Consider the following 13,931-nt stretch of genomic DNA (forward strand, 5'->3'; position numbering starts at 1 on the left):
AAGCGACTTCCGTAAACTCTGAGCAGGCTCGCTGTGTGTGACGTCGTCGTGTTCTCCGATGCACATGCGGGATGCTTTTGGGGCGTTTAAAGTTCACACTGGAGATCACAAACAAGTCACACTGAACTGGAAACGTGAACAACCTCACAAAAAAAACAACAAAAAAACAGATTTCACAAAAAAATACAAATTGAGCATTAAGCCCTGCAGTCTGAACTTAGACTTTGACTTTCTTTGGAATACTGTGGCTCCTTCCTCTGTTGTCACTGCTGTGAGCCTTGGCATTTTGGTCTTAAAATGTTTGTATTAACCTGCGACACATGATCCTATTTCGCTATTTTGTCCCGCAAAAAATCGTATTATAATATAGAGTCTGGCTCTGAATTATACGTATTATGCTGAATAACTCTAAATGTATTAATTCCATGACTATTATCTCTGGTGCTTAACTCTGTGCACTAATAAATAGATAATGGTTTATGTTTTATATTTGTTTTTACATTTAACTGTCTCCATCTAAGTCTTACCCTCTTTCTTATATCAATTTCTTAAGACCACTAAAATGAGTATCGCTTTTGGCATTTTGGTTTTGTAAAAGTAGCTGACTGGAGGAAAAAGGTTGGAGCCCTTTAGATTGACTAAATGTGTTTTGTGCAGATCTATAACCTGTTCCCGTGGCTCGGGCGCCTGGTGCCGAACAGGAATGAAGTTATAAAAAACAAGAAGAAAGCTGAAGAACAGAATCGAAGGTTTTTTCAGAAACTGAGAGAGACTCTGAACCCACAGATGTGCAGAGGCTTAGTGGACGCCTTCATGCTGACTCAGGAAAAGGTCAGTCCCCAACACCGTTAATGTTTTTAATTTTAATCTCAGCAAAATGCACTAAAACGGATCAGTCGGACATGTGTTTTCTGTGCGCATTTGTTCATCTGACAGAGCGGCTCTTGGGGATCACAGAGTTACAGTTTAGTGTCGTTCTGTTGAAATGAGCTCCTGCAGCCTAAATCAACAGTGACGTTTAACATTGCCCCATTGAAATAAGCTACTTTACAGTTTTCTGTTTACAGTTGTATAGATCCAATAAAGCTAAACCCTGACCTCCCCAGTTTTACAACATATTTATTTGGATTAAAGACATGGGTTTGATGCTGTTTGCACACGGTGATCAAACTTTATACCTTAGTTATGTCAAATTTAAACTCATTTCTATGAATCTGCGTAGGTAGTTTATTTGGACAGTTGTACTCTGCTCAAATATGCTCCGACTAAAGACAGAACAATTAATCCATCGAATAATGTCCCACTGTAGAATCAACATTATTCACTCATTTATGAACTTGGGAAGAGGTAGGTCATTTCCATTATCCAGGCTGGCGCCACCTAGTGCCTCCGCTCAATTTCATTTCTCTCCAGCGATTAGGTCAGGAATCAAAATACACTAGACGGTTTTCAAAAAACCCAGAAGTTGTAGACTGCGCACCAGCCAGTCAGCTGTGAGCTGTGAAGTCATGACGTCAAACTCGTGGCGTCTGTCTGAGTCTCTTTTGTGGAACAGCACAACAGTAAAAAAGCGTTGAGATGGATGTAGACGAAGACAGACATTCTGTTTTGGCAAAACTAACTCTTGGTCTGAAAAAAGATCGTAATAACAAATTATCAGAAGACCAAATAAACCTCACCAGATTATTGCCAAAGGCTCATTTCTATCCGTTGTCCCAAATGGTCAAACAATAAAATATTGCACATGCCACTTCAGACGGATGAGGAGGAGCTGGTTCTCTCTCTCTCTTTTTTTTTTTTAAAAAAATAAATGTACATATTACTGATTTCCATACTGTTTTTTGTTTATTATTTTGCTTCATAATACATGTGTTCTGGAACATTTACAGTATACAGTTACTGGTTTAGTCCTGGTTCAGTCCCAGTTCAGACCTGGTTTAGTCCTGGTTCAGTCCTGCTTTAGTCCTGGTTCAGTCCTACTTTAGTCCTGCTTGTTTCTATGGAGACTGCAAAGTTTCATATTTCATATTTCATATTTTCGAACACTTTCGGGCCCTGTACCAGAAAAATTACACAGTGCCCCTTTAAAGCATCTGTTGTGTTTGATCGGCAGGAGAGCGCCATTCCTAACTCTCCGTACCATGAGGAGAACCTGGTCCAGACGGTTCTGCAGATGTTTGCAGCAGGAACCGAGAGCACGGCTGCGACTCTGAGATGGGCCTTTCTGCTCATGGCCAAGTTCCCACACGTCCAGGGTAAGAAGAGCAGAGTCAGAAGAGTTTGAAGAACCTGTTACCACCCACCTCATTTTGGTGTGTGCACAATAGCACTACATACCCAAATGCCATAGCTTATTAAAAGAAAACCTTAGACCCACATGATATGTACATGAAGACTGTGAGTGCTGCCTAACCTACAGTACAGTCAATTAAAATTGAAAAAAATTTGTATTTTTTTGCTTCGAAAAAAAAATTGAAAAAAATAAAGGCCTTAGGTTGGGCATACTTCATGCTAGGCATTTGTGACTCACTACACTCATTGTTCAAGTTGTTGGCAACAACTGTGTAGAATTTCAGATCTCTAGGACAAAGGGTTTTGATGCTGTGAGCCTTTGTGTAAACAAAATGACAATTCGGCACAAGATTGCCAAATTTGTGCCAAACTAATAATAATAATAATATAATAATAATAATAATAATAATTGTTATTATTATAATACTAATTCTTCTGAGCTTTAGGCATTTTTCTCAAGAAAAAAAAACTAAAAGTAGCCAAAATTGTCCTCCAAGTGGAAGATCTGCCTTCTATATGCCTGTCTCCCTCTCTCCTTAGGCTTATAAACACAGGGTCCGTTTCCAATACAATCTGAATGTCCCACCCACCGTTTGAAAGCTCTGGTGATAGGCTAAAACAATATGTCAATCACTTTCTGGAAGATCCAATGACTGAAGAGATTTCCCGTAAACAAACTGATGACGCGTGCGTAAAGCCAGGAAGTACGTGAGTGCGTTAGCTTCTTCAGCGGCTTGTCCCACCTAAACCCCGCCACCGACAACAGCGGGGAGGGTCTCATTTTGAAGCTAAGAGTGTGAGGAAAACAAGCGTACCCAACAGTGCTAGCAAACCTGCTAGAAACGCAGTGGAAGAAGGGAGAGAAGAGAAACTTTTTTTCATATCATTGTATCCATCGATTCATACGGACGAGGGTTTTATGGATTATTTCCCCACATGGAATTATTTTATGGAAAAACAACTTGATATTCTTTTTCTGTGGATTATTACGGACTTATTGAGTACAACTTTTCATGGATTGAACGCGTTTTGGACCGACAGAACCGGATCAAAGGCAAGAAACGCGTATTTTATTCTTTGATTATGATGTGAATGTTTAAGTTATCGCGTTTTGGGCTCGTTGTATGGCATAAAATGAATGATATGGTTGTTTTATTGAGAAATTAAGCTTTAAAACGATGTATGGCATGCCAGTAGTGAAAACAATAATGAATAATACAGAGTGAAATTTTTTTGGGGGGAAAATCGCCCGCCGGCGGGCGGGTGGATGGTAAGTGGTTTTAAGATCTGTTCTAGAAGATTGTTACGACTGAGCACTTTTTTGTTTTTTTTGTCTATTGGGTGTGTTTGTTGTTGTGTTGTGTTTCAGGGTCCTTTAAAGGGACAGTCTGGAATTTTGGACATATGACCTAATTTCTTAGTGAGCTTTTTAAAAATATTCCATCCTAGGTTTGGGCGATAATACGGTATTACGGTATCCCGCGGTATCAGAAAGTAGCAACGGTATCGTTTTCATTTAGCCAGTCTGGCGCCACCTAGTGTTTCCACTCAATTAAATTTTTCTCCAGTGACTAGGTCAGGAATCAGAATACACTAGACGGTTCACAAAAACCCCGGAAGTGCGAGTTCGGACACCAGCCAATCAGCGAAGAGACAGACATTCTGTGTTGTCAACGATTCCCGAGATCGAGGATTTAAAGTCGGAACAAAGAGAATGTTGGTGAATTTTATCAAGGGGAAAGACGTTATTTGTCCTTCTTCCTGCAGAATTTGGAAAAAAGTTAATATACCAGGCGAAAACCCAGCTAAACACACCGTAAAGAGACCTTAATATTTAGCGGAAAAACATTCAATCTGTCAACAGCCACCAGGGTGGCATCGCCGCATGTGTCACTGAAACAAGACAAAACACTTCTGCATGAGGCGCCAAGTGTCACTGGACTTATTCCGTGAACAAAATGCCTTTCGTGCCTCGAAATGGAGAAAATGGTCATGAAATTGTAGAATACCATGATGCCTTTCGTCCACACAATGGTTCTGGTTCTGGTTCAGTTCTGGTTCAGTCCTGCTTTAGTCCTGGTTCAGTCCTGCTTTAGTCCCGGTTCAGTCCTGCTTTAGTCCCGGTTCAGTCCTGCTTTAGTCCCGGTTCAGTCCTGCTTTAGTCCCGGTTCAGTCCTGCTTCAGTTCTGGTTCAGTCCTGCTTTAGTCCTGGTTCAGTCCTGCTTTAGTCCTGGTTCAGTCCTGCTTTAGTCCCGGTTCAGTCCTGCTTCAGTTCTGGTCCAGTCCTGCTTCAGTCCTGGTTCAGTCCCGTTTCTCTCCGTCTCTCAGACCAGGTTCGTGAGGAGATCTTCAGGGTGATCGGAAGTCGCCAGGTCCAGACGGAGGACAGAAGAGACCTGCCCTTCACAGACGCCGTGATCCACGAGACGCAGAGGTTCGGGAACATCGCTCCAGTGTCCCTGCCCCACAAAACCAGCCGAGACATCACCTTCCAGGGACACTTCATCAAAAAGGTGAGGCGGAACAGACACGACTTCGTGGAAGGAGTCGCTGATGAAAATGTGTGGCGTGAAAACTTCTGTATATCCAGACGCCCTTGTTGCTTTAAGTACAAACACACACAATCCAATTCCACACACTTCAGGTGGCGTCTCCTGCTTGTTTCTATGGAGACTGAAAGGTTTAACGCCATACTTTGGAATATTGGAGGTAAAGCAATAACATCTCCATGGAGACGAGTAACTGGAGAACCACCACCCGGACTGATCACAGATTTCTGAAAATGTGCCGTTTAAATCACTTTTGCGTTTTTTCTTGAGTTTTCAGACCGTCTTAATTTTTTTTTCACTCCTCTCCTCTCTTCTCCTCTCTCTCCTCTCCTCTCATTTCCTCTCGTTTCCTCTCATCTCTCCTCTCCTCTCCTCCAATAACCATTTTTTCTTGAGTTTTCAGAGCAGGTAAAACTTTTTTGACACTCTTTGTTAATGTGCTGTGTTGTTTTCAGGGCACTCAGGTGTGGCTGCTCCTCACCTCTGTGCACTTTGACGAGAGCGAATGGGAAAAGCCTCACAGTTTCTATCCGGCTCACTTCCTCCACAAAGACGGAACGTTCAGGAAGAGAGACGCCTTCATGCCCTTCTCTGCAGGTACAACTCAGAGTACAGCACATTTCTACTCAAGTAAAGTGCATTTAAATGGGTAAAATGTACTCACACATACACGTACTGCTTCTAAAATTTCTTCAAGACTTTTAATCTGGCCCTCGGCTGATTTTCTACTGAAATATTTTAATTCTATTTTAAAACCTGAATACAGAATTTGCAATTTTTCGTACACCATTCACCGTCAAAACCTCTGATGTGCTCACAGACATGCAACTGGAAATAATAGATTTACAGTTACTACCTTTGTGAGCAGGTTTTCTCAGTAATGAGCATGAATAAAACAAAACTGCGTCAAAGCTAAAACACAACACACAACACACAACACACAAGCACCTGAATGACATTCTGAAGATCAGGACGTGGTGCCTGATATTGATGCACTTGTTCAGGAAAAAGATGCCAAGTTTCAGGAGCAAAAAGAAAACATGACTAAATTTTATGAAATGCATATAATGCAAATGCAAGTTAATGTTAAAACATTTTGTGTAAATTGAAAAATTTCAGGTTGTTCATAATATTATAATATTTTGTAAAAGAAAGAGTTCATCATTTAAAAAAAAGATTTCTGTAATAGATTTGTGTTTCTCTGCACAAAATATTTTAACTTATTGTTATTTTTGGGTTTATATGACATGCGTTTTCTGATCCGGACACTTTGGATCAAAGTAGGTTGGATACAGCCCCCGGACCAAAATGAGTTTGACACCCCTGGTCTAGAGTAAAACTGGATAAGACATTCGCTGAGGGTGACCAGATGAGATTGACTGAAATTCGGGACGGGGAGGGGGGCAAAGTGTAGCCTCAGAAGTGTTGATGAGTTCTAAGTTTCTTTTCTTTGCAAACACACAAAAATCACATTAACTAATAAAAACATTGAGTTTTAATAAATGATTTTGTTTACACACAAAACTGAAGAAAGAACAAGTCTTGAAGAGTCCCCCTCTCTCCTCTCTCCTCTCATCCCTCTCTCCTCTCATCCCTCTCTCCTCTTTCTTTCTTTCAGGTCGTAGGATTTGTCTGGGAGAGTCTTTGGCTCGGATGGAGTTGTTCATTTTCTTTGTGACGTTGATGCAGAGTTTCCGCTTCACTGCGCCCCCTGGTGTTCGCGAGGAGGACCTGGACCTGAGAGCTCGGGTCGGCCTCGCGCTGAACCCTACGCCGCACAAACTCTGCGTCGTGTCCTGCGCCTAAACACCCTCCAGACCTTTGAAAGACGAGCTGTTTGCTTTTCTGGAGTTGATGGGGGCAGGAGAAGTTTTTCCTTTTAATTCCACTGAACTTTGCAATGAAATATCAGAAAAGTAAAGGTGCGTTCTTTTATCCATCCATCTCCAACTCGGATCTCGGAAACGACGTCATGTCTGCGCTTCAACTGGTTTATTATATTTATTATGTTTTCGTGGACGCCAAACCAGAAAGCTTTTGTTGCTTTAGGATCGGCCGAGTATCAGGCCCCAAAATAAATCTGTACTTCAAATACACAACTGAAGAAGAATTCAGTATAAACAGAATAATTTAATATAAACAGAATAATTTAGTATAAACAGAATAATTCAGTATAAACAGAATAGTTCAGTATAACAGAACAATTCAGTATAAACAAAATTCAGTTCTTACATCTCTGGTCGTGCAGAGTCCATAAAAAGTTAAATAAAACCAAATCAAATACAAACAAACACGCGCCGAACATTCAAACCTTTAAATTGTCATTTAAACCACCAAACCTCCAAACACAATGAAAACAGTTCATACTAAACACGTCGTCGTGGATTCTGTCTGGGAATCCTGGCTCTGAGTTCTTCCCAGTTTCTCTGTCTGAGGAAAAGGACGTGTCCCAAAGCAACATCCTCGGATTTCTGAGTCGGACGGATAAACAAACGCACCATAAATCAGTAGTTACATTTAACAGTGGCACAATTTTCTATAAATTCACAAAATAAAGCTGTTGTCATTTATTTCTTTGTCTAATCTTTTATTTTTAGACATTTATTTCCATAATTTTCAGTAAAACAACAAATGAAAGAAAAGTAAAAACAAACAAAGTAATGGGGGAGGGCAGTTAATATAATGAACAGGACTGTGCATTATCAACCATTCAGATATTGAATCAAGTTTTTATCATGGTGTTTGTAGTTTATAAATTACCATAATTTCTGGACTATAAGCCGCTATTTTTTTCTCACACTTTGCACCCTGCAGCTTAAACAACAATGCACAGACAGACGCCACGAGTTTGACGTCATGACTTCACAGCTCACAGCTGATTGGCCGGTGCGCCGTCTACAACTTCCGGGGTTCTTGCCTTCAGACCGTCTAGTACAAGGGTGTGTTAAACATACGGATCCGGCCCTCCAAGACCTTTAATCTGACCCTCGGCTGATTTTCTATTAAAATATTTTAATTATATTTCAAAACCTGAAGACAGAATTTGCAATTTTTCGTACACCATTCACAGTCAAAACCTCTGATGTGCCGCAGACATGCAACTAGAAATAATAGATTTACAGTTACTACCTTTGTGAGCAGGTTTTCTCAGTAATGAACATGAATAAAACAAAGCTGCGTCAAAGCTAAAACACAACACACAACACACAACACACAACACACAAGCACTTGAATGACATTCTGAAGATCAGGACATGGTGCTTGATATTGATGCACTTGTTCAGGATAAAAGATGCCAAGTTTCAGGAGCAAAAAGAAACCATGACTAAATTCTATGAAATGCATACAAGTTAATGTTAAAACATTGTGTTTAAATTACATTTTTTTGTAATTGTCTTCCCTTATAACAAGCAAATAATGTTTAAGTCTATTAAAGGTATTTGAACCTTTCTAGAAGGTGGAAATGTACCTAAGCTCCACCAAAAATGACCCATGAGAGCTCATTTTCAAAAATTCAGTTTGAAATGAAGGAAGTTAATAGTAGATGTTTTTATTACTTTAAACTAATCAGAATATGCCAAAGTTTCTTTGGTAAAAATTTGATCAACATCTAACTGTGCCACATGGGGAACCGAGGCTCAAAAGAAGAGGCCAAAAAGATCAGATTTGGTCTGTGACCATATTTGGGACTCTACACCGTCCACATGAAAACTCAGAAAAGTGTGAGATTGTGGTCAGAAATGGTCATTCTCTCAAATTTTCAGTTAGTTTGTAAATATTTGTTTGGAGTAAATAGATTTTGGACCTCAAAAATTGAAGAAAATAAATAAATAAATTGAGCAGCAACCAAATGTGAGATTTTGGGGGCCCACAGCGCCCCCCTTAATAAAGATACACAATATTTGACAAAAGATTCAGAATCTGTGACCAGTAATCTACGATAATACACATTTTTTCAGCTTCCTAGCTCTATTTTTGATGAAGTTATGGTCTCTCAAACATGCTTATAAATTAAGGATTCGTGCAGCGTCCGATTTCCCCCTACACCAGTGCACTTCCACTGCTCTGTACTTTGTTCTATGAAGTTGAACAATTGAACTGAAACTGTGAACTGGAGTTTGTGGACATGTTTCTCTTCATTTCTTTTCATTTTAAATCTATATTTCAGTGTAAATAAGGATACATGTATAGACTGACTGTACAGGTGGATGGAGCTTGAGTGATTGTATATTCTCCTGTAGTAAATGCAGTATTTTCTGGCAGACTTGCTTCCATCAGTCTGCCCCAGGAGTTTACCACCACCAAGTGTTGAGTGAATGAATAATGAACTGTAAAGCGCTTTGGGTAAATGCAATGATTAATAAATAATTCATTAATATATTGTCTATATGTGTATACCAAATTATTTACGTACGTACTCTTTCCTGCGCTCATAATAGACGAGCTTTGTGTTGTTTTCTGTAAATAGTTCTGCCGTCTGGTCTCCTGTTCTTTATGTTAAAAAGGATTTGACAAAACAAGCGTTAAACTTCAGCCTAAACCCCTTCGGTCTGTAGATTAACTTTAGTGATTTGCATAAACTGCATAATTACCTCCCCCAAGGAGGTTATGTTTTTGCCGGTGTTTGTCTGTTTGTTTGTTTGTTTGTTTGTTTGTCTGTTAGCAACATAACTCAAAAAGTTATGGACCGATTTTGATGAAATTTCAGTTTTGGAATGTAAAAGGAAGGCTGTCATGTGACCTGGCAAGAGATGGACGCCTGAAAACTTGTGGTCCCATTGCTAGAGGGTAAAATTTGCTGATTATCCTCCATATTGCTCAGAAAGACTGGAAATAGATTATGCCTCGTGTCGTAAATCATGCCTTTGGACACTAAGTCTACTGTGAACACGAAGGAATCGAGAAAGCTCAGATCCGCGATGCAAAGTCAATTACAAGTTAGCATAGCTAGCGGGGAAGCTAGCAATCCTACCGGCATCGCTAAATCAGCCGGGGAAAATATGGCACATATCCATGATATGCTCGCTAAGATATTAAAGGAAACTGCGGATCTGAAGGAAATCCGCCGCTCAGTGAATTCTATGGACGAAAAACTTTCAACTCTCGTCTCACGAATGACCACAGTGGAAGAGCGCGTGAGTAAGCTTGAAGATGAGCAAGCTATCATGAAAGCTAGCCCAGCCGCTACTAAAACTGAGATACAGACACTAATAAATAGAGTGGCTAGCCTTGAGGACAGGTCAAGACGAAACAATCTGCGTTTTGTGGGGATACCAGAAGGCTCGGAAAAGCGAGACATTGGAGCTTTTTTAAACAACTTCATCTGTAGTTCTCTGGACGTCGACCCGCCACCAGGTGGATTTGAGATGGACCGAGCTCACAGGGTTGGTTCGCGGATCTCAGGTGATGCTAACCGGGCGATCATAGCTCGCTTTCTACGCTTCAAAGACCGACAGCTTATTATGGAAGCTGCGAGGAGTAAGAGGCGAATAATGTGGAATGAAAAACAAGTGATGATCTTCCCGGATTTTTCCAAAGAAACTCTGAAACTGAGAGAAGCATTCACTGACTGTAAAAGGGCATTACATGAGCGTAATATTAAATTTGGCATGCTCTATCCAGCCCGACTGAAAATTTTCGCACCCGGGAACAACCCGCAGATTTTCGAGGATGCCAAACAAGCTATGGACTACATTAAGGATCTACAAGGTAAATGACTTTGACACACGGGGGCTATTGGCAGGTGTATTTGATAAAGGCTTCTTTCCAGAGACATTAAGATAAGCCCCTGTACTTACTAAACGCTTCCTTATATTATTATTATTTTATTTTTTTTTTTTATCCAATAAAGTATAAAAGATATGGTTTTCACAAATATAATGAGCGAATAATTGTCATACCCTGGCAGGGACTCTTTTTGTTTTGGGCACTAATTGCCTTGTAAGTCATGGACATAAATAGTCTTTTTTTTTTTTGTCTGCAGCTTAATAATTGTTCTCTAAACAGACATGTAACAAGATTAGCTGCAATTGCAGTATTATTATTATTATCAATTTATTTTTTTTATTTTTTATTTTTTTTTTTTGGTTTGTCTTGGTTTTTGTTTTGCTGTTGGGAGGCAGTCGGTGTTACACAATATAGAAAATGGTGTTCAAATATCTACTTTTCAAAACAATAGGTAAATGAGTTCTAAAGGAACAACATTACAGTACTCCACCTGGAATGTGAATGGGATGGGCAAACCTAGCAAAAGAGAAAAGATTCTGCGTCATCTTAAAAATAAAAAGCAAGATGTAGTGTTCTTGCAAGAAACGCATATGTCTTCGCTAGAATCTTTAAAATTACGGAGAGACTGGGTTGGACATGTTTTTTTCAGTGCAGGTTCAACTAAAAGTCGAGGGGTTGCAATACTTGTAAATAAACGCACACAGTTTAAAGTTAAACAAGAAATCAAGGATGATGATGGCAGAATAATATTAATACTAGCAGAAATATGTGGACAGACTCTTATCTTGGGCAGTGTCTATGCACCAAATGGTGACAATCCAAATTTTTTTGCAGATCTAGAAAATAAGATACAGCATCTGGGACGATTCCCTATAATTCTTGGTGGAGACTTTAATACTGTTCTTGATGAGATTCTGGATTGCACACGCCCAACCCGAAGCAGAGTGACAGACTCCTCTCTAATAATTAAAAGAATTTGCTCTTCTCTTGCTCTTGTAGACGTGTGGCGGCTTAGATATCCCAATGAAAGAGATTATACTTTCTATTCAGGAGCCCACCAGGTATTTTCCAGAATCGACTTTTTTCTTGTTTCTACACAGTTAGTAAGCTCAACTATGGACTCCTGTATAGATGGTATTGTAATTACAGACCACGCTTTGGTAAGACTCTCATTGATGCCATATCACAAAATAATACGAACCAGTAACTGGCGATTAAATTCATCTTTACTTAAAGACTTAATTTTTAAAGAGGAACTCAGAACACACATTAAGTTTTATTTAGAAACTAATGTATCCACAGCACCCTCGGCTATGGTGGCTTGGGAAGCCATGAAAGCCTTCTTACGAGGCATTATAATCCAACACGCCTCATACAAAAAGAAAACAAACCTCGCTAAATTACAAGAACTAGAGAAGAGAATATATAATGCGGAAAAAAACCTGAAAAGAAATATTTCTAACAAAACATTGAATGAATTGACTCAGTTAAAATATGAATATAATATTATACTATCAAAGAAAACTGAATATTTTCTTTTCAAATCTAAACAAAGAATTTTTGAATCAGGTGACAAAGCAGGCAAACTACTGGCCAGATATATTCAACAAAAAGAATCAAAGTCACTAATAGCTATAAGGGATGTTGAAGGTACGCTGGTAAATAAAGCTCATGATATTAATAATGTATTTAAAAATTACTATATTACTCTGTATACATCAGAATGTGCTGCCACAGATATGGAAATTGATAGTTTTATTAGCAACCTGAATCTCCCTAAGATCAGTACAGAACAAAAACACAAGTTAGACTCTCCTATAACTACAGAAGAAATATTAGAAACAATTGAGGCACTACCATCAGGAAAATCACCAGGCCCAGATGGGTTTACGTTTGAATTTTATAAATGCTACGCAAAAGATCTAATGCCCCTGTATCATAAGATGCTCATGGAGGCTTATGCAACTGGATCACTACCCCCATCATTAAATCAAGGTATCATTACATTATTATTAAAAAAAGACAAAGATCCAACTGACTGTAAAAACTATCGACCTATTAGCTTAATTTCAGCAGATTGCCAAATCATTTCAAAAATACTTGCTAAACGGCTTGATAAAATTCTAGGCTCTGTTGTTCACCCAGATCAAGTGGGCTTTGTAAAGCAAAGAAACGCATCAGATAATATTCGCAGACTTCTAGATATTATGTGGCAAGTAAAAGACTCAGATGATCCAACTGCTGTTATATCTTTAGACGCTGAAAAAGCATTCGATCGTCTTGAGTGGAGGTACATGTTCCATACGCTAAGAGCTTTTGGTTTTGGCGAAACATTCCTTAAATGGATAAAGCTATTGTATTCAGATCCATCAGCTGCAGTACAGACTAACGGTCTTATATCTCCCTTTTTTAGGCTGAACAGAGGCACACGCCAGGGTTCAGCTCTCTCTCCTGCCCTGTTCTGCCTCGCGCTTGAACCCCTCGCTACAGCAATTAGAAATAATCCAAATATTAGGGGTATTAAAGTTGACAAGTATACGCATAAGATTATGTTATTTGCTGATGACATTCTATGGATTACATCAGATCCGCATATATCCGTACCAGCACTATTGGAGACCATAGAATGTTTTTCAAAATTATCAGGTTATAAAGTTAACTGGTCAAAATCTGAAGCCCTACCGTTAACTTCATACTGTCCGAAGAACCTATTTCAAGCAGGCTCATTCCAATGGCCAACAGAAGGCATAAAATACTTGGGAATTCTAATCCCTCAAAATATTAATAAAATAATTGAAAAAAATATTGAACCAGTATTAAAAAAAATTAGTTTAGACACACAAAGATGGTCATCACTAACCCTATCTCTGTGGGGTAAAGTCAATGTTTTAAAGATGAACTGTGTACCAAAATTAAATTATCTATTACAATGTTTACCAATCACTATACCCCAAAAATATTTTGATAAATTTGACCGTATTTGTAAGCAGTTTTTTTGGAATGGGAAACGTCCCAGAATAAAACTGACTAAAATGCAAATGCCAGTAAAGAAAGGAGGCTTGGGCCTCCCTAAACTAATTCTTTATCATTATGCCTTCTGTCTGAGACACATTGCTCAATGGGCATTGCCACCTGAACGAGCCCCTCCATGGATGGGAATAGAGTCTAAATTGTTCTCTCCACTCAGTCCAATAGATGCTCTAGCAATTAAAAAGACCCCTCAGATTAAGTCCCATCCCATTATAGCAAATCTCCTTAATGTATGGAAAAAGATTTCTCATATATTTAATTTAAATGTACATCTTAATACCGAATCTTGTATTTGGAACAATCCAAAGCTTTTAATAGATAAACAGTGTTTTG

At 39.1% G+C, this 13,931-nt stretch overlaps 1 protein-coding gene and 1 pseudogene across 1 annotated transcript; one reads left to right on the forward strand and one right to left on the reverse strand.

The window, feature by feature from the left end:
- Positions 1-66, reverse strand: part of LOC129407742 (cytochrome P450 2K1-like) — a 9,321-nt pseudogene extending 9,255 nt beyond the window's left edge.
- A 96-nt stretch (positions 67-162) lies between these two features.
- LOC129407697 (cytochrome P450 2K1-like) lies at positions 163-7,411 on the forward strand. The gene is made up of 5 exons (XM_055149582.1): positions 163-831; positions 2,114-2,255; positions 4,621-4,805; positions 5,297-5,438; positions 6,460-7,411. Exons 1-5 carry the CDS (start codon positions 643-645, stop codon positions 6,645-6,647), a joined length of 846 nt encoding a protein of 281 aa, XP_055005557.1. The 5' UTR covers positions 163-642; the 3' UTR covers positions 6,648-7,411.
- The last annotated feature ends 6,520 nt before the right edge of the window (positions 7,412-13,931 follow it).

Source organism: Boleophthalmus pectinirostris, unplaced genomic scaffold (assembly GCF_026225935.1).
Source record: "Boleophthalmus pectinirostris isolate CB_2022bp ecotype Guang Dong unplaced genomic scaffold, ASM2622593v1 HiC_scaffold_13, whole genome shotgun sequence".
Taxonomy (NCBI): domain Eukaryota; kingdom Metazoa; phylum Chordata; class Actinopteri; order Gobiiformes; family Gobiidae; genus Boleophthalmus; species Boleophthalmus pectinirostris.

What these genes read in the sequence shown, in the direction of transcription:
- LOC129407697 (XM_055149582.1), top strand. Translation starts at nt 643, where the DNA reads ATGTGTTTTGTGCAGATCTATAACCTGTTCCCGTGGCTCGGGCGCCTG. An exon ending in AGGGACACTTCATCAAAAAG is followed by an intron (nt 4,806 to 5,296) that starts GTGAGGCGGAAC and finishes TGTTGTTTTCAG; the next exon opens with GGCACTCAGGTGTGGCTGCT. An exon ending in CTTCATGCCCTTCTCTGCAG is followed by an intron (nt 5,439 to 6,459) that starts GTACAACTCAGA and finishes TCTTTCTTTCAG; the next exon opens with GTCGTAGGATTTGTCTGGGA.